Below are 21354 nucleotides of genomic sequence, written 5' to 3' on the forward strand. Positions count from 1 at the left end.
AGGCAACCTCTTGTCTGCCCTAAGTAAAAACCTCAGCAAATAAAGGTGTATCTCACTGACCTGTGTTAAGATACATATGAGTAAAAGGTATGCAGATTTAGCAGACTGACTTGTGTTATTAGTATTACATTTAATTGCCAGTATGGCTTAGGGAAAGAAAGTACAACTGAAAAAACTTATTTTGTATTTTACAGATGTCATTCTTCTGCCAAAGGGCAGGACTGTGAACATGAGCTTAATTTATGTTTGACAGTTAGCACATGGAAGTGTCTTCCTTTTTAGCTAGATTTGTATTAAATCCTTGATTTCGAGAATGCATAGGAAAAGTAAGATAGGAGTGTATGCCTTAAAAGATAGTACTAAGGTAATATTTTCTTGCATTGAAAAACTGTAACAAGTATTAAATAGTAAAACCCAAAAAACATAGCCACAACAATAGATTGGAGTTTCAAAGCCATTTATAGTGACTCATACACATGAGGAGCAAGCTAATTAACTGAAATCAGACACATAACTCCTTATGTAGTTTTAATATTGCAGTGTTAGCAAGAACCTTGCTCTAAGACATTTCAGGCAGATTTCTGTCAGCTTAGTTTCCTGGTCAAATGCTGAAGACCTCAAGTCTTCTGAGACTTCTGGAATGAGCTTCCTGGGAACTCCAGTTTCCAGTGCCTTAGAAGTCTCAGCTGTATTAATGCAGTGCTTATGGTGGGTCCTAGCTGCTACTTGTTTGGTAACTGTATTTCCTTAGTATTAACTTTTACAGTAGGAAGAAAAAAAAAAAAAAAAAAGAAGATGAAGGTTAAAAAAACTAGATATGGAATTGTTCAGAGAAATTTCCAGAGGATCATATAATAAGAAGACTGAAACACAATAAGCTGTGTTCTAAAACAACAGCAGATGACCTTTTGGGTTTTTATTATAGAAAAGCATTGTTTAGACATTTTCATTTTCCCCTTTCTCCAACTGTTTAGCTCTACAGTAACAGCAGCAGGAGAGAGCAAGAAGGAAATTCTTTTTTTACTTTATTATGCAACAGGTCTGGTTTATTGACAAGACTGTTGTTGTACACACTGACTCAGACTGAATCTTCAGAAGATTCTGTTCTTTGCTGTTCCAAAACAACATCTTGGCATTTCTTCATCCTTTGTTCATGCAGGATTGGATTTTCCCCAATGTTTTTTTATCACTGGCATTTACTCTGTGAGTACCTCCATTAATGAGTATGGTGATACTCATAATAAATTTTGACATGTCAGTAAAAATGATAGTATGACATTTGTAGGAGTAATTCCCATGGATGTAGATTTGGCTTTCAAAAAATTGTTAGAACAGTCTATCCAACATGAATGGGCAAGCCTTGACTTAATTTCTGGAAAATCTAATTTTTCTTTTTCTGAGCTTACATTTCTTAACTGAAACAATCTAACTGTGTTTTCATTACCTTTTTTCCCTCTTTCCCTCATTCTTTTTCCTCTTTCTTTTGCGGCATAGACAAAAGAAAGGCAAAGGAAACAAAATTATGCCAAAGTGTTGATGCCACATTTTCACTCTATAAAATCTGGGACAACCATTATTAAACATTTTGCATTTCACTTGAAACTTACATACAAAATAGAAGGAGAATAATTATAATGTGGAATTATATATGAATTAAAATATATGGACCTATCTCTGAGTTAATCTTCATGAGACATAAACTAATTCAAATTCATCAAACCCAAGTGCAGCTTTCATTTTTCTTCATACCAAAAAACCTCCACAGCAATTGTATGGGCAGTAAGAGATTTTTTGGGTTGTTCATTGTCCCGTCATCCTGGTAAGGTGACTGAGGCCGAGTGCAGCACTGAGTCAAAACAGTCAAACTGTGTTCAGCTTGGGGCAGTTGTATTTGATTACAGGCATTTCAAAATGTACTTGTACAAGGGTGTGACTTGTTTCACAGCTGCATGGGATTCTTTGGGGCAGCTATTATGAGTCCTCTGAGATTTGCTTAGCTTGACCCATGAGAATATGGTGTTCAGTGTTCCAGAGAAAATCCCCATTTCCTTTGGAGGAAAAGTGATTAAACAAAAGCAAGAGTACCATCATGTTGGAATTCTTTAGATGCAACTACAGGGAAACCATTCACCTTTTCATTTTCTATTTCAAAATAATTCCTTATGTATATACAATATTTCTCAATAGTTTTGCTGCAATTATAGGTTTTTGGTTTTTTTTTTTTTTTTTTTTTTTTTTTTTTTTTTTTTTTTTTTTTTTTTTTTAATTGAGTTCTTACACTCTCTCTCTCTTGGGTAAATGGGGCAAACTGAACCAGAAATTTTCTACATCTTTACACCAAAATTTGTATGGTTCTTACCATGGAGGACTATGGATAACATGGGAAATAGCTGGTAAAACATCATGGCTGTGTATTTATAACTTGCACGTCCTACAGAGAATAAGATTTTTTGTGAAGGTACACAGAAGTGCACTTGTAGCTCCAGCTGGATAGGTGTTCTGGGGCAGAGGCTGTGTTTGCACAGGGGGGTTTCACATCTCTGCACACATGGCTCCAAGAAGCACCATAACTCCAAATCTGTTCCTGCAGTACAACAATGTGGCTAGCAAAGCAGGGCATTGGAAAACCCCCTTAACAAAGAGCTGGTGGGGCCAGGAGCACTCAAACTGCAACAAGTGGAGTGCAGCCTCTGCACTCTGCAAGCTCGCAAATTTAGGTGTTTGGGGCTGGTTGTGAGAAATCAAACTGGTACTTCCTCCAGAGCAGAAACACCGCAAGTTTCCACCCTGCGCTGTGTTCCGAACACGCTGTACTGAGAGATGTGTCTGTTTGCAGAGCAGGGGAAAACAAGGCACTATGAAAACCTTAAACATACATAACTCTACACATTGCAAATACCTCTGATAACAACCAGAGACAGAGGTTCTGTGGCTGCATTATTTGATGGTAAGAATTGAAACAAGGTTTTAAAAACCCCTTGCTAATAACAGGAAGGGGTGTCTGTAGTTCACTTACCAGTAAGAACACTTATTTGTGTTAATGTTCTTAGCTTATCAGTAACAGCACCAACATGAGCTTATGGTCAAAGTTCAGTGAACACTGTATTGTTTAGGTTTAAAACCAAAACAAAACAAAGAAAAAAAAACCACAAAAAACCCACACCAAAACAAACAAACAAACAAACAAACAAAAAACCACACACAAAAAAACCCCCAAACAAAAACAAACAAAAAAAACAACCACCACCACCAACACCAACTCAGACATCTTTTAAAATGTGGATACATTTTGTTCAACTTCGACTTTCTTTTACCAGACATTTTCTTAGCATTCCTAAGTATCTTGTCTGTCTGGTAGAAAACCTACTTATTTTTTTTCAAATTCACTGTGTAAATTACAAAAAACACTTTTTTTTCAGGACTAGAATCAACAGGAACTGACATTTAAATAGCTTCAGATACATATAATGCAGAGAGAAGTGTAATATTTGCAGCTGTTCTGTCTGTCACCTTAAATTTCAGAGTTGCTTTACACACAGTAGATCATTCCTGGGGTCTGAAACGTGTCAATATAAGAAAACTTTTATTCTTCAGAAAATGTAGCTCCACCTCTGTACCAAGGTTTTTTTAAGACTTCTGTAATCATCGTGACTCTGCACCTCCTAATTCCAGTGCAGTCAGCTTTTAGAATCCAATTCCTTGTGTTTTGGACCCAGTTCTCACAGCTGCCTGTAAGAAAGAGATCAGGAATTATTATGGAAAGAGATCAGGAAATTATTTCTCAGAAGAGAGCATATATATATAAGTAGCATTTAAAAATCTTAAATTGTCTCATTAGAAATTTCCGGTGTATAACATACACTACATTAAAAATTATACATTTCTAAGATTTTTTTTCTAATTAATTTGGAATTCAAACTGGTTTATAATACTGTACTGCAATTACAATTAGGAAAACCAGACTTCAGTTTAAAATTTGATGCAGTCCACATAATTTGACAAACATGGGTTAAGAGTGTTGTTTGTTTGCAAATATTATTTTTTTTAAAAAAGGAAGTGCCAGGGAATTTCCAAAAAAAATGTAAGAAAGCCTGTGGCAACCATATCCTGCCAAGGCAATGACAGTGAGATGTCAGTTGTGTCATGCGTCATTGAAAGCTCCAATATCACTGTTTGATTCAGTCATAAACCAGTGCTGTTTTCACCTTCCTATTAGACCATTTTTTGGAGTTACTTCATGCAAATATAAATTAGATAGCGCCCTCCTGTTATTATTAGCTACTGTCTTGTTGCTTAGTATACAAAACCAAAATCTATTTCCAGAGAGGAACCTCTTGCTAAAAGAGGTTGCGTATTGGAAAGCAATCAAAAAATAGGCCCAGACCACATTTCAGTCAGCCTCCATTGCTTGAACAACTTCTCTAGACTCCCAAGTGAAATTTAGAGTATTGTGATGCAGCTGCAGTTTTTGCTGACCAATGCAAAATCATTCTTCCCTGCTCAGTCCTGTAGAAAAGTCACCCCAGTCGGAGGTTCTATCTCAGTGTATTCATTCTGAAGCACTGAGTCATGAATGACAGCATATTGTGTCCTTCTGAGTCATAATACCACTGTGCTTGTCTTACAGTGTTCAATTCACTCAAGAGGTCACTTTTTCTTCTAAAACTTTCCAAGGCTATTCATAATATAATAAGATTAGGTTGTTATGAATGATATGTGAGAAATGCAGAATGCATCTCACCATTCATGCTCAGCTTCAGTACAGTTGCCATGGCCTTTTAGTCATATTTTGATCAAGGTATCCAGAGCCTTCCTTTTAATGCATGTCTTTATGTAACTGCTGTACATTATATTATTATGGCTTTTTTCCTATGGTAGCTGGAGTTTTCTGGCTGGGGATAAGCAAGATCTCGGGAGGGGACATGGCCAGGACAGCTGACCCAAGCTGACACAAGGGATATTCCATAATATATCCTGTCTGCTCAGATATAAAATCTAGGAGAAAGGAGGAGGAAGGGGACACATTTGATGTTTTCCTTGCAAAGCAAATGCTACACATGCTCAAGTCCTGCTTCCTGGGAAATGACTGGACATCACCTGCTGATGGGAAGTAGATCACAAGTCTTTTCCTTTTTCTTCCATATGGAGCCTTGTCCTTTGCTTTAATAAACTGTATTTATCTGACCTATGAGGTTTTTTTCATCTCACTTGCTGTCTCACCCTTCCTCCCTGTCTTACTGAGAAGGAGAGTGATAGAGCAGCATGCTGAGCACCTGGCATCCTGCCAAAAGGAATCCACCAGAAAGTTCTATGGCCTGACATAGGGTTTGAGTAATGTTGACAGGCTGTAAAGGATAGAAGAAGTCAAATCTTACTTAGAATCATCCATTATGACCTCCTACAACCTCTGTGTTGGCATTGTTTTAAAAGTACCGAATTGGAGTGATGCAAAACAGACTTCGGAATTTTGGACGGAAAGAGGATACATGCTTGATCACAGATCTTTATGTCTGTTCTAGTGGGTGGCCCCCACCAGGTCAGATTCTTGTTTTTGCTTTTCACTTCCCTGAGTAGACATATTGTGCTGGCATTGGACCAACTTTTGGTTGCAAAATGCTGGTTTAAGCTATACTTTTATGCAAATGCACCCATAGAAACAGAGAGACCGAACTGTCTAAGTACTTTCCTGGTAGCTGTAATACCACTATTGTACTTTTTGACCTTACACTAAGGTTCTCAAAAGCCTTGTAAAAATTATTTTATGTCACTAAGTTTTGTTTATGTGATGCAAATTGGAAATTTTAACCTCTTTAGCTTATGCTTAATATATAATAAGTATAAATAACAGAATAATTACTCAATGCTCTCATTTGCATGATATTATTACTTAGAGCAGATCAGAACAAAAAGGTTGTTTTCTGAAGGCTTAGGGGACAAAAAAAGTAATGTTTTGGATGTGGGTACTGTATTGGAATACAATTTGCCCTTTTCAAAAGAAACTGCAAAAAGAAAATCTTTGCTGATGGGTTGTTTTAGAATTCTTGTGTTTGTGTCTTACACCAATCTTTAGAGAGAGATTGTATAACCAGTAGCTGGATGCAAGACATATTAGCAGTGAAAAAAAAAATTTTAGTAAATGCTATTTTGGGTACTATTAAAAGTAAACACTGCATTGTTAGACTGGAGCTGTACATGTGTTTTTCATCCTTGGGCACTGGAAGGATTACTCTTCTATTACATAGTTTGGATTGTGCAATGTTTTAGTTGATAATGGCTATAGATAGCAAAAAGCATGTTAAGAAAGTCATACTAGACAAGTTCTCTGTATATATACAGGTGCAAGCTTGTCCATCCTATTTTTGTGCATAGCTTGCAGTTGTTAATGAAGAGAAGGAAAGGGAAAAGTAAAGGGTGGAAGGAAGAAGAGAAGGAAAAGAGAAAAGAAGAGGAGTAAAATTGAGAAAATATCTACAGTGGAAAAGAAGAAAGCTCAGCTGATCTTCATTCTAGGCTTAACTCTCTATTGCCTAGGAAATGTTAAAAAGTGTTCACCAGCAAAGAAAGCTTGGAACTGAACCTCAGAGGCTTCAAAAAAATCCTTCAAGGAAAGAAACAGATGTTAGCTGTCTAACATCTTTCATTGTAAGGCATGTCCTTTAAGGGGTTGGGGTGGCAGGGGGGGTGTTGTTTTGTTTTTGGGGGATTTTTTACCAAGCATTAGTTTCTGAGTTTGAAAGTACATTTCTAATTTTTGTTTGGTTGCTCTTCTAAGGTCCCCAATCCTGATCATTTTCAGTTTGCTAAATATAGACCATCCCTCCTGTGACTACTCTGATAGCCATCTGCCAATACTGTAGTTGGAGCTCCTCAGCTTAGGTTTTGCAGCAAGCAAAATGTATTACAACATGGAGTATTCTAATTTTGCTTTTTGCCTACTTGTAGATTGCCAGTTCCTTGCCTATTTGTAGCTTTCCAGTAATTGTCGCTTCCCATTCAGAAAAACACCACAAACTAAACAATGCAAAACATATCAGAAATGGTTTTTTCCCATGTGTTTAGAGCAGAACAAATATATAAGATCTCTGGTGGTCTACATAGCTCTAGTGTGAACTTTTTTCATTCAATTTGTGGTTTTGAAATTTTCACAAACCAGACTGTCCTGGTTTTGACTGATGCAGATGTGATTTTCTCCATAAGAGCTGGTACACAGCACTGTGTGTTATGTATTCAGGATGAAAAAAATGTTGCTAACACCCTGATGATTTGGCTGTTGCTGCATAGTTCTCACCCTAAGTCCAGGACTTCTCATTGATTCGTTCAGTGCCAGTGAGGAGCTGCGCAAAAAGCTGTGAGAGAGCATGGTCAGGACAGGTAACACAAACTGGCTAAAGGGATATTCCATGCAATATGAACAGGGGGAGTCACCTGGAAGGGGACAGGCAGTTGTTCAGGGTTGGGCTGGGTATTGGTCAGTGGTGATGTGCAGTTCAATAGTGTGTCTTGTTTCTTCCAGGTTTGGTTACTATCTCTCATTCTTCTTCTTATTGTTAATACTGCTATTATTTTCTTTATTATCATCATCATCATTGTCATCATATTCAGTATTACTATAGTATTTTATTTCCATTATTAAATAGCTCTTGACAAGGTTTACATTTCCTTTCCAATTCTCTCTACTGAGAGGGTAGGTGGGGGAGTGAGCAACTGGTCCTTACCTGCTGTCTAGGATTAAACTGCAACACAGGCTCTGCATGCCAGTGTGAGGTATTTAGAGTGGAACGCTTACCTCATGTGTTGCAGAATAGAGAAATCTGTCTAGATCCAAGTATGACCTTTGCTTCTTCAGAACAGTGTAAAATTACTACTACTGTCATTCTTAATATGGTCTGTAGTAATGTCCAGATTCTATTCTGCAGAAATAAAACTAGCTAGTGAGCACTAGGTACGCAGTGTGGTTTACGTTACTTTCCTTGTATTGCCTCCTGCTTCGTAATTTAAGTAGTGTAAGAGGTCTCAAGTCCATTTATAAACCAAACCTGTAAACTCATGAAATAATGAAATCAAATTTGCCTGATGTAGTCTGTTGTCCAAAGAAATATTGGTCATGAGCTGGATGTTTTAGCATGTCTCCTGCTTTTTTTTGTTTTTGTTTCTGACTTCAGTGAAATATTAGTATATATCTAGTAATCTCAAATTCTGCACTATATTCCAAGACATATTGAAAAAGACTGTCAAAAATTCTCGGGTTTTCAGAATTCTTAGGTGAAATATTTTAAGTAATAATTACTTTAAATTGCCCTTCAAATATTTTTCAACCTCTGCCTTGGTTACTAATTTACTGGCATATATTATTTTTCTCATATAATACAAGCCTGCAATAAAGGAGTTTTCATTCAAATTTACCACAGCATAAAGCTGGGGGGGAAAAAGTGCATTAAAAATCAGTTAAAAATCATAATGTTATTGACATCTGAGATCTCTTCTAAAGAAATAGTACAGTATTTAGTGAGAACATGTGGAAAGAATTGTATCTTTTCAGAAAGAGGATGAGGAATAACTGACTCTTTACTAGTCCTCTACAGAAAAAGCTCGTGTGTATTGTGGATAGTAAACTGATTATGAGTCAACAATTCTCTGCTATGGAAATAAAGTCAGACATAATTTGGACCTATATGTTAAGCATTTTAATCTTAAGAGCACATAAAATCCTTCTTCTCTAGAGAAGAAATGTTATCAAACATGCTGTTTGATAGACATAACTTAATAAAATGTCAGCTAAGTGGTGTGATCAAGGATACCAGTAAAAGTCTATTATAAATATTATAAAATATTTCCAGAAGGACAGAAAGATCTAGGTCTGTTCATTTAAAAAAAATGCTATACAGGAAAACAGTAGCAATTTACAAGTGTATAAAGAAATGTTGTAACAAACGAGAAAAAGATCAGTTTCCCACAGCCACGTTGGCTCAGGTAAGACAAAACCTGTGTATACTGCACAAATAAAGAGTTTAACATGGGGTAATAGTCTGTCTCAGTAAGTGCTGTGAAGGACTGAAACAGTTTTATTTTATTGGAGAGGATCTTTATTCTTTATCACTAGACAGAGATTAGGCACTAGTCATGTAGAGTATAATATGGAGAGAAGGTTTTTACAGAGCAAAGCTTTCCAGTTCTCAGCCACAGTAGGATTTCCTTTAGTAAAAGGTTCACAAGGACAACACGTTGTTTCTGATGGCATTTCAAAAAGTTTTTCAAATCCTCACTTGTTTTTAACCATTCCATAGTTGTATCACAGGCCAATGCTTGCTGCAATGCAAGGTAACAAGATGGCATTGTTACATATATATTTCCTGTTTGTGTAGTAAAGCTCATAAAACCTCCAAATAAATGCTAGATCACCTTCCATCCTCCAAGGCAGCCATAATGCATATCAAATTTGGTCACACTCTTTAATTCAGTCTCACTCAGTTTGAAAAAGTGTGAGGCCTGTTTCCAGGGTGTTGCATGAACTGTTGTTAAGGTGTATAGAAGACCGTGTGAAGTTGACTGAAGACTACAAGTCTAAGCCTGTGTGCCTTCAACAGTGTGATTTTTTTTTTTTTTTTTAAATAATGGAGAAATCTCTAAAATCTTGCCTACTGTAGAAACAGAAATTTCTCTAATGTGACTTGAATTTCCTCAAGAACTAATGACTACCATCTCAAATGTTACCCATGATAAGCTTAGCTTAGAAATATTACCCTTTCCATATGATTTTCTCCACATCCCTTCGTAGAAACATAAGCTTTTCTCTTAAAAAAAACCCAAACAAACAAACAAACAAACAAAAAACACCAAAAAACCAAAAAACAAAAAAAACCCAAAACAAAACAAAAAAACCCAAACCAAAACAAAGAAAAACCACCAAGCAACAACAACAATGAAAACCTCAAAAACCCAAACAAACAGAAAATACCACAAACAAACAAACAAACAAACAAACAAATAAACAAACAAACAAACCCTAACCAAAACAAAACACACATACACGTGCCAAAAAAACCCCCACAAAAAACAAACAAACAAACAAACCCAAAAAACACATACACCAAAAATGTCCACTTTTCTTTCCCTGTCAGGGGAGTGGAAAAATACAACAGAGAATTAGAACAGTTTAAAAAAATACTTCCCTTAAAGATGTTAAGGGACTGGAATAGATTGCCCAGAGAAGCTGTGGTTGCTCCATCCCTGGAAACCAAGACCAGGTTGGATAAGGTTTGGAGCAACCAGATCTAATGGAAGGTATCCCTGCCCATGGCAGTGCAATTGGAACAAGATGAACTTTAAGATCCCTTCCATTGAAAACCATTGTAGTTCTCTGTGAATATTTTGTCATATTGTTGTTTAATGTATTTGTGGAAAAGGATAACTGCTACAACATAAAAGAAAGAAGAGTGGAACTCCATAATCTGATCACGTTGATTCATCAGCTTGAATAGGCTTTGACACTGCAAGAGCCACTATGTTTATCTCCTTGGAGGGTTTGTCCACCACTGACTTGGTATCAAACAGTTGTTAAACCCATTGTTTTCCTGAGTGCCATTTTGTGTAAATACATATTACTCTCATTTTACTGTAAAGCTCAGTGTCTCAGAACACCAGATAAGGACACTTGAAGTTGTTTGCAAATTTAGTCTTTTATATTTTCAAGATAAAGTTGAAAGAGATTGTCTTTGGAATGCAAGACTATGCATTAATGGAATGAAACTGGTTTACCACATTGAGCAATTTTAAAATTTTACCATTTTAAATCTTTGTTGCTCAGATGCAACAAAAAATGTCAGTCCTTCCATTTTTTTAACAATTGTTATTTCCTTAGCAATGTATCTTGTTATTTATTTTTGTTTTCCTTTTTTAATATTTTATAATTGTGCTAACAGCAGTTTTAATACACATCTCGTCAGTTGTTTCTTGTGTTTTCTTTAAAAGTATTAGAAAAAAACCCAAAACAACAACAACAAAAAAGAATGGCCTTCCATATCATATGTAGCTGAAATACCTCTCCAGATTTTAGGAAGTGTGATGTTTTAAGAGATCACAGAAGACTTTACAAAAACAATTGAACTGTCAGATAACATGCTTCACCTCCTTGAGAAGAATCTGGTTTAACAGATTTGAGAGGGAAAAAAGGAAAATCAAGGTAAAGCACTGATTCTGACTGGCCAATAAATGAGGTAATTTTTATCAATGTAGAAAATTTATTTAAATGTATATGACTTTCTGAAGTTACGTATTTTCCAAGGGAAAAGATACGTCTTAATTTCCCCTAATCTTTCAGGGTTTTTTTTGTATTTGAAAGTATCAATTTAAATTAAATGAACACCTCCAGTAGTCATCAGTGAGACAACTATGTTAAACTATATATTAAAGCTATTTCTCACAATTCTAGGCCTGAATAAACCAATATGTATAATAAATGTCTTATTAATTTGTATTGAAGGAAAAATAGCTGATTAGTTTCAATATTATGTTTTTTTTCTAGTTGTAAAATAATTAACAAATTATTGCATACTAGTATGGAATTATGCCTTTGAGGAGAGGCATACTAAAGACATTTCTAAATTTATTTTTAGCCTCTTTCATAGAACAGACCTTTCACAGCAACAGGCATGCACAGAGCTTTTGAAAATGTGCTTTATGTTCTGTTCTGTTCGAAAAATTTGAGATGGAAAAAAAATACTGTTTAAAGTGACACCATGCATGAAGCAGGAGACTGAGAGGATAGAAGGGAAACTCTTGAAGATGATGAAATTGAATGAGTTTAGATAGGAGAAGTACAAGAGAAACAACCAACTGGAGTACCTTACTGTCAAAGATTGATCTGATTATAAGAGATACTTCTGCCCAAATTAAGGTGTGAGACCATACACTGAAGTCAGTAGTACAGATTTAACAGTAAATGTGAGGTAGAGAGATAGAGAAAAATAGGAAGGTGTGGGGAATGGGGATAAGGAGGTAAGAAATAGAGTGAGAGATTAAGCAGAATATAAAAAGATGTCATATTCACCACATGAATTCTTGCAGCATCCTGCTGGTCCTTCTACACCCTGGTCTTCATGGTAGGGGTCTCCTTGTTGCTCACCTGGAGGTACCACTTTATGCAGCCTGAGTCTGGGGTATCCACAGGGCACAGATGCCATTTCCACAACTTTCACTGACATGTGCATCTTTTCTCACAGTTTTCACTGTATTTTGTGTACTTTTTGTCCAGATAAGTTTTAAATCCCCACAGTCTGCATATCTGAATTTTGTCTGGTGTACTAATTCCAGATCTTAACCTTTGTTTAGGCCTAGAGTTAATGTCCTCCTATTTTGCCATCTGTGCTTATCTCAAATTCCATTGTGGTGGCTTATCTTATGGGAATAGTGACTTGAGATAGGTAACTGCATTCTTTAAGCCCTCACACCACCCCATGGCTCAAATACTGTCTTCCAGGGACTTTTCCTCAGTTCTTGGGTTATCCACAAATTGATGCGTACATAGAAAAGACAAAGGAGAAAAGACAGAAACAATGGAAGTAATAATGCCAGTAATGATAAAATATGCAACAGCTATTCCAATTATTAAATATGCAAATCGAATTGTAATCATCAACTCAATTCTCAGTAGCTACAGCTCCCAGTTTGTGAGTCACAAAGATTAGAATATGGACTTTAGCCAGGTATTGGGGCTAATTTCCTGAAGCCAATCTTAGGGTTAGAGTGATTGGAAAAGTTCTGATGTCTGAATAGCCATTTCTTTCACTTGGGCTTTTTCAGTTGATGACATTGCATTGTGAATGGTAACAATACATTCTGTTTCAGTAAGATTTAACATATACCCCTCATACCTTTAATAGAAACATGTCTAGCACCAACTGACTTTGTAAAATCATTTTTGACACTGGTTGGAATTGCATGTTGAGATCTCTAACTCATATCTGGTCCATCACTGAAGACATGTATCTGCCACATAGTATTTCCTAGGACCCACTGGTGCTGTGTAAAAATTACCTTAAACCTAAACCCTGTCTTTGCCCCACTGTATCTGGGGGACATATATTACTGATCCATTCTCAGCTTTACTCAGGAGAAGTAAGTTCCTGTCATGTCCTTCCCACTGATGAATAGTGAAAGTCACAATTTGGGCAAATGGATGGGACCACTATCCTGCACCTTAGACCAGCATGCGGAGTTAGACTCACTCGTGTTTCTTCAGAATATCCTCAAACTAATCCAAGTGATGAGCTGTGTGACTTGTCTTTCAAGTTCAGGTGTCTATCAAGTACATTTGGGGCTTGAAATTAACCGTAGAGTTACACAGCAAGTGTTGATTTTAAATTCCATACAGGGGTATCCCAAACAAATACACATGTGAAGTATTACAGTGTGTATTTTCTCAGTCAGCCAAGACTCAAGAGGATGATTAGGTCTGGCAGCACAATTGATTACCTTTGCACACTGGAACAAGTGTGAATGGGCTTGTTGAGGATGTGTTTTCACGTACTTTAAAGGTGTTGCGTTGTGTGGCAACAGCGACCATCGTCCAGGGAGGTTACAACCACTGGCAGGAAAACTGAGACAAATCTTTGTCGCACGAGAATCCATTTATGCTCCCCCTACCTGGGCTGGGGAGCGGGTGAGAGCGAAGAGGGGTGAAGACGAAGAGGGTGAGCAGGGGCAGGCTTGTGGATTTTATTGGGTGTTTTAGGGGAGGAGGCTTAGGTTTAGGTCAAAGGGGGGAAATCAGATTTCAGCCTCCTCAATACAGGACTCCACAAAAGGCTTCAAAATAGGGTTCTCTCTCAACCATATCAATATATAATAAGAGGAATTATGTAGATAATAACAGAATTGCAGAATATTCTGACTTTGAAGGGACCCACACTCTTACTCGCACTGGGTAATTCTAGACACCATGAGAAATTAAGTTTTAGCACAAAGTTCTCATACAAAATACAAAAGATTTCTCATATAAAATAGGTTCTTATATAAAAAGGTTTTCAGACAAGCACATCTTTAAATTGAGTCTCTACTCTCTTCTCCAGAGAACAGATTAAAACTCTGTTGTGATTTAATTTTGATACAAAACAAAAGCTATGGCTACTGTTGGTGGGGTCATAAGTGAAATTAATTCCCTTTCAAATTTAGTTGTTTTTTTCTCTCTTATTTTTCTTTTATTGTTATTATTTCTTTATTTTCAGTGGGCAAATTGCTCTCATTACATTCCTTTGCAATTACTGCTACAGGAAATTGGAAGTTGGAAGCATGTGTGGTCCACAGTATACTATAGTTGCCACATTCATTAGAGTAGATGAAAAGATGTGAGGTGAGGTTAAAATATTCTCTTAGGACACATGCTAGGAAACTTAACAGTAGACCTGACATATTAATATGAGAATACAAGTATTTTCAAAAACATTTACAGGTCTTGACAACTGGTAAAAAGCTTTTCTGGATTTTATCCATGACCGATTTTCAGTCCATGGCTGCCCATCATTCTAATTTAGGAAGGGGGACTCAATCGTTTCCCATGTAATATTTTCTTTTGTTTTGTTAAGATAGTTTAGTTTATTTATTAATATTTCTGATGTTTCTGAAAAAAATTGTGAAGTCATGATTAAAAAAAGCCTTCTGGGGCAGAACTCGGAAGGTTAATACATGTTTGTGTGATTCCAATATGCATAAATTCTTGTACCAACTCTCATGCTAAATTTGGTTGAATTTTCTAATTCTTAATTGGTTGAAATAAAAGAATAATCCATAAGATAAGTGAAAGCTTTACCCACACCATTTGTTTTTTCAGTAAAAAGATAAACTCGGCAAAAATCAAACTAACAATACATTAAGTGGTTTTTCTTATATAATCTTACTAATATTTGGTCTCCCAACAAGTTCCTGTCAATGAAAACGCAAACAAGTCACAAAACTTGATAAACTGAAAATACAAGCAATTATGGGTGCTAGTTAAATGTTCCATCAGTTTCTGTTATCAGCTTTCTATAAAAAGGTGCTTATCTCAAGTTCCTGTTGTGATGACTTTTCTTATGGGGATTGTGTTTTGAAACATGCAATTGCATTCTTTAAGTCCTCAACAAAGTTAACAGAGAAATTTATAGCAATCGAAACAAAATTAGCTATCAACAAAGTCAGTGGGCAAAACAGTCATCAGCACAGAACCAAAGTTGGACCCTCCAGTCAGATAACAATAGTCAGGAAGGGCAAGACTTGTGACATCTTTGGACAAAAGCTAAATAGTTGTCTTTTTGATGCTAGAAGAGACCTTTTTTTTGCTAGAAGGCAAAAATTCTAAAATGAGTAAGGGAAAAAATAGACATTTTGATAAAAGGAAGTGTTACTAGGGAATCATGGAATCTTTGTAATAAAATGGGAACCTCATTTTATTAGAAGAAAGAGAAGCTAACAGTGTCAGTTTTCTGGGTTTTCTACATTTTTGGGGGGTTTTTTTGATTTTTTCCCCCCCTTTCTTTCTTGCAGAAGGCAGTATTTCAATGGATAGATTTTTTGGGTTGGTTAGCTGATTGGTTGGTTGTTTAGTTGGGTTTTTTTGCTATCACTCAAATTCAAAACAAAACAAAAAAACTTGCAGAAATCTTAAAAAAAAAAAAAGAAAAGAAAAAAAAAGAACTTGCTGGAAGGCTATCGTGCAGAAAATAGTGCTCATCGTCAGACAAATAAGGTTTGTGGGATATTTTTTAATATTCCTATCCATTGCTAGGAATATACAATACACAGTAGTTCCATGTGGCAAATACGTCATGGTAATGGAATAATAGCTGTGTACCTAGTATTAAGTATAATAAATAATTGCAGTTGGTCCCTATGTTTTCCATTATAAAATATATCTGTCAACACATATCATCATATTACTGTATAGAAATAAATCTTACAGGATGATGTGGTTGTCATTGACTTGGACACCTTTGCTTCAAGAAAAAAATCCAAAGTAATGTGAAGATTGTGAAGATTAACATGGCTTTGCATATTTCTTAACATAACTTCAGTGTATTTTTTAGAGCAAGTACCTGGGTATTATTAAAAGTGATCCATCTCTGTAGGTTTTCATTTTTATGCAGCTTTCATTAACTAAATATAAAGACGTATTCACAATAAAGTTTCAAGAAACTCTGGTAGTTTTTTAGAGTATATATTATCTTTGAAATACAAAAATGCATCAAGCTGAAAAAAATACAGATTTCAGAACATAAATATGATTTTATAGAAGACTTCTTGTGCTCTTGTCTTCAGTTTTAAAGCAGCATAGGTTGTGATAATATGATTTAATTTCTTAATGCTAATTGAGCCAACTCAAGAATGCATTTGGGGAACAAAAATAATTTTCATACCCAAGAAATAATAAAAATTAGAAAGATGAAATGAATGGGATGTTGTGTCCCATATCAAGATCTTAACATGTTGAGAGCATGTCAAGGGAGGTGATCCTTGCCCTCTGCTCAGCACTCATGAAGTCACACCTGACCAAACCCAGAGGGTTTATCCAACCAGGTATGTCAGTGAAATAGGTACCTAGGCCTCTCTCAGGCATATGTCAGCATCAACAGTAAGCTTACTTAGAGGACCTGATCTGAGAAAGAGAAGGGCTAGGTAAGTTACACCATCTTGACAGGAATAGCAGTGACTGCATAATCTCTAGACATCCTGACTCTCGTGCCTTCCCTTGGGCTGCTCTGTTATGCATCATCTCCAGAGTAGGTCAATGGCTGTAAAGAACATACTGGTCTCCAGGGAGAGTACAGAAAACCCTGATCTCTCATATCCCTGAGAGCTCTCTTTAACTATCATCTCCATTTTTTTCAAGTCATCTTCATATATGCATAATTTGACTCTTTCAGGGGTAATTCATGTTTCTGACACATCTTTAAAAATAATTGTAACTTAAATAAATGAAAAGGGCAAGAAGACACCAAATAATCAGGAGGAAAAAAGTGGGGTGGGAGTGAGCATTTGGCCTCTATGAGCAAAGGACACGTAATTTCCAACAACTTGAGATGGAATAGTTACGTTGTATTTAGGACTCATTCATTTATTTTAAAATATATATTTTTCAAAATTTAATTTGTGCTTTCAGGAACTAAGTGTAGAAAATTGAGAAATGTCCTTTTAGAAATTGGTGACTAAGAATGATCACTTTAAATGAATATAGAAGCATGTAGTTTGTTAAAATATCATTTTTTTCATTGCAAGTTTAAATTTTTCCAACATTGTTTAGGCTAAACATAATATGCATACTGTAAGAGCAAAAGCTATACTCTTAAGATAAGATGATAAGAACCAGCAGAACACAAAGGAACCTATCAGGGTTACTCTGGGGACAGAGTATTGTAGTTTGTAAAGCACACCTTTTTTCAAAAATATTTGTTTCTATGTTTTATTTACAGCTTTCAAGTGTCTCTTATGCTTATGAACAGCATTTTCTTTTCCATTTTTTCCATCAGGTGTTTCATTCCAAATGCCTATGCTGCTCTCTTTACTGCTGCTCTGGTGCCATTAATGTGCCTAGTGGTGGTTTTTGTGGTGTTCATCCATGCCTACCAGGTGACTCCTCAATGGAAGGCATATGACGATATTTTCAGAGGAAGAACAAATGCATCAGGTATGATTTGTTGGCTACCTCTATGCAAACAAGTTGTACTTTTGAATGGTACAGACTGTTCTTGCCCGTTCAGAGAACCCCACCTGAAACCGTGGCTTGGTAGATACCTATTCACTTAGTTTAAGGTTAAGCCTGCTAGTGTCCCTTTGAAGTCTGTGAAACTACTTTGATGATCAAAGCTATGCAGATGCTCAAGGGTCTGAGGAGGATAAAAATAAGTGAATCCTAGGACAAGAAATTAGTATCACTGGCTTTGTGACTAAGTTTAGTCAACTAAAGTGAACAGAGATAAAACAAAGCACTGCCCTGCTTGGAACACTGCGTCCCATGCTAGATTTTGGCTGGGGGTACTGAACTTCCTGTCTCAGGGAGGGCTGGGGCTGCTCAGGTGCAATGGTTGCCCACTTGCAGAGCATGATCACCTATGGATACCGTCTGTACTCGCTGCTCAACCCCAGGTGACTGGCACAGCTTTGGTTCCTGTGTTTTGCAGTGTATTTGGTGGCCGTAAAGCCATGCACAGGGTGCTCTGTGCACTGGACTGTTTGGAGTTAATGCCTCTGTTTTGATATTTCCTATCCTACTTGCAACTGAAACGTGCTTGAAAGGAAAGATCTGTCTTGTGCAAAACAGGAAGTTTCAGTCAGCCTTCTCTGTCGGAACAATTTCAGCTATAACAATGTTCCCAAAATAAAGTTGCAGCAGTTTAGACCAGTACTGTAATAATAATAGGACACTCTGTGGGAAGCTTAGAATATTTCTCTTGTCTTCACTGTATTTTGTAAAAAGAAAAGGAGTTTTATAACTGAGTGCAAATAATTTTTTGATATTTGGGTTATAGAGATATATGCTTTTCTTGAGAAAATGATAATAAATATAAAGCATTTATAATCTGGACATTTCTGCAAATATTTCTGTCCTTTTTAATGACACAATGTTAGCTTGCCTAATATCTGTATGAATTTGTGTAGGTCTGATGATATTCAAGATCTTAGTTACACTCTTTCATTTCTCTCTGCTATAAATGCACAGAGGTGGCTCCTCTTGTCCGTTTTTCAGCTAGTTTATTTATAATTAACTTTTTGGGGGGTATCTCCGAGGATCTTCCTTAATAATATGTTGAGAGTTAAGGCTTGTCTCAGAGCAGTTATACTAAAGGAAAAAAGCAAACTGAATATTGAAATAACACCATAAATAAAGTTACCATGCAAAATGGCAGAGAGCACTAATAGAAGTTATAATTACATGACATAAAGACATAAAATAGTAGGATTGAAACAAATCTTTGATTTAGCATAAGATTCAGGGTGTTTTCTTTATTCAATAGAATCTAGAAAATAGGGTGGAGAATGCCAAAATCTCAGAAGAAAAAAAAAAAAAAAAAAAAAATCAGGACGAGAAAAGCTTAGTAAGATCCCTACTTTCTTTTTTTTATTATTTTTCTTTTTAAGTCAATTGTAACTTTTACTGCTTGTGCACCTGCAAGGCAAATTGCTGTTTTGCTACCAAAGAGCTTTTGTAAGTACAAATTAAATGCTCCATGCAGCAACAGTGAGAGCAGGTTGGAGAGAGGCTCTTTCACAGAGGAAAATGAGCTGTCTCCTGCAATTTATGGTGGCTGTAATTGTATAAGGGATTTTTGTGTGGCTGTGTGTATGAATTAAGGTTCTAGAGAGAAAATATTGTGATTTCTGTAACATTGCGTACATAACAGAGTACTAACTGTTGACTAAAGGCATCTGACTTTTTTGACTGAATACTACCACCGCCTTCTGAAATTAAAGGCGGTGGTAGTATATTGCACACATATTACAGTTTTTACCGTCTTCTGGGTATATTGTGCTTATAAGATATCTGCAAGGGCACCTTGCAGGTATGAGGCCCAGTATCACTTACAAATCTTGAATCCTGAGGTTCACTCAGCTGACTCTAATCTTCTTATAAAATTTCTGGGAGCAGCTCCTCTCCCATTATTGTAGCCATGTAAATGGCTGCTTTGGGAAACAATATTTTTCACATCAGTAAATTTGTCTTCAATCAGTTTCATGATGCTATTTTACTTTTGAAACATAGAGGAGGTCTTTGATTATACCTGCACCAAGTTCTGGCTTATAAGATGCTATGTGTTAGGAAGGTCTTTCGGCAATGTTGCCTCTTTAAGTTGCACAGACATACATTATTTTTTCTTATGGCAATGAATATGCCAGGCTTTCTCTATGTTTCATCCAAAACCAGAGGAAAGGTGGAGCCATCAAGCAACAGTTTATCCATGCCTAAGGCCTTAGAGAATACAAGACAATGACATCAGTTGCTCTTCCCTTTTCTATTAATACAGTCACTCCAATATAGAAGGCCACCACATTATTCTTCTTTAGCTATTAGAATAAATTCTATAAACTTTGTAGAACATCTTGCTCAACTTAGGTAGAAGCATGGCGTTTTTCCTCTGTCCTAGGAGCATAGTTTGTTGCTACCCACACTAAAGGAGACTCTTGTGTATTTTTTCTTTCCCAAGAGCAGAATAACAATGCTGTGTTTCACCATACGTGCCTAAAAGAACACATCTGGTAGCTGCAAAGAGGATCCATTCGTAGACAGATAAATATTTTCTTGGAAAACTATAGAATTGAATGGTTTATTACTTTTATTTATACACAGATGCTCATTTTTAATTGTACTTTTCTGTCATGCATATATTCTTCCTATTCCTCTGGGTTTGTCCTGGGTACCCTTAAGTAAATTCTCATCTCTCATACTCTAATCTGGTAGTTTCAAGAAAATACCACGGCCCAAAGACAGCTAGCCCAGCAAAAATCTGCTTTTAGTAATTGTTGTCAATTCTTTTTGCAGTGGTCTATGATCTTCACAGAAAGTGTTTACTTGTGACTAGGCTATCACTATAAAAGAATATGATAAAATGAGGTTGTAGTGTAGAATAAACACAAGTGAATAGGGTTTGCCAAGTCTTAATTTGAGCAATATGCACACTTAACATTACCCTGTCTGGAGCACCAAATACGTAAGTTTGCCCTCTCATGCTCTTTTTTACTGCTCCAGAATTGCTCTGCTACTGGTTGTGTTGGTTTACATGGTGATTGATAACAGTTTGCTTAGCTCAGGGAATTTTCCTCAACAGTAGACGTCTCAAGAAAGGGCAGTGGGAGAGTCAGGAATTAGTTATCTCTTAGAGCAGTCAGCTCCTCCTTCGCAAAAGTGAATCTTGGAAAAAAAAGTGTGAAAGGTTGAAAAAACTGTGAAAGCTGATTTTCAAGGAATGCTAGCTCTACCTCTAGTGTAGTCATTTGGAGATAGGCATTGAGTCTGCTTAAAAAGAGTTTTCATTTTGTACTCATTGTTTGCCAGACTTTCAGCAAACGTTCTGTTGGCTGACTGTCCTCCTATATATAGATACTACCTTCTCCAAAGTTAGCCTTGACAGGACCCAAGTCAGAAGCATTCATTGGACAAACAGCAGTTGGGTTAAGTAATATTTAAGTTTTCGTCCTAGGGCACAGTTGGCCCTCCTGGCTGCCAGGGCACTGCTGGCTCATGTTCAACTTTCCATCAACCAGGACTCCCCTGTCTCTTTCCATGGCGCTGCTTTCCAGCATCTCAGTCCGCTGTCTGTCCATACATCCAGGCTTGCCCCATCCCAGGAGCAGAATCTGACACTTTCCCCAGTTGAACCCCAGTTGAACTTT

The 21354-nt window shown here is 36.5% G+C and overlaps 1 protein-coding gene across 1 annotated transcript in view; it reads left to right on the forward strand.

Annotated features, from left to right (window-relative positions):
• The window catches only part of ADGRV1 (adhesion G protein-coupled receptor V1), a 279799-nt gene that overhangs the window by 215429 nt on the left and 43016 nt on the right, over window positions 1-21354 (forward strand). Inside the window, exon 85 of the mRNA XM_058424189.1 lies at window positions 17496-17653. Coding sequence (XP_058280172.1) covers window positions 17496-17653 — 158 coding nt within the window. The remainder of the gene's footprint in view (window positions 1-17495; window positions 17654-21354) is intronic.

The sequence above is a fragment of the Hirundo rustica genome, chromosome Z (genome assembly GCF_015227805.2).
Source record: "Hirundo rustica isolate bHirRus1 chromosome Z, bHirRus1.pri.v3, whole genome shotgun sequence".
Lineage (NCBI taxonomy): Eukaryota > Metazoa > Chordata > Aves > Passeriformes > Hirundinidae > Hirundo > Hirundo rustica.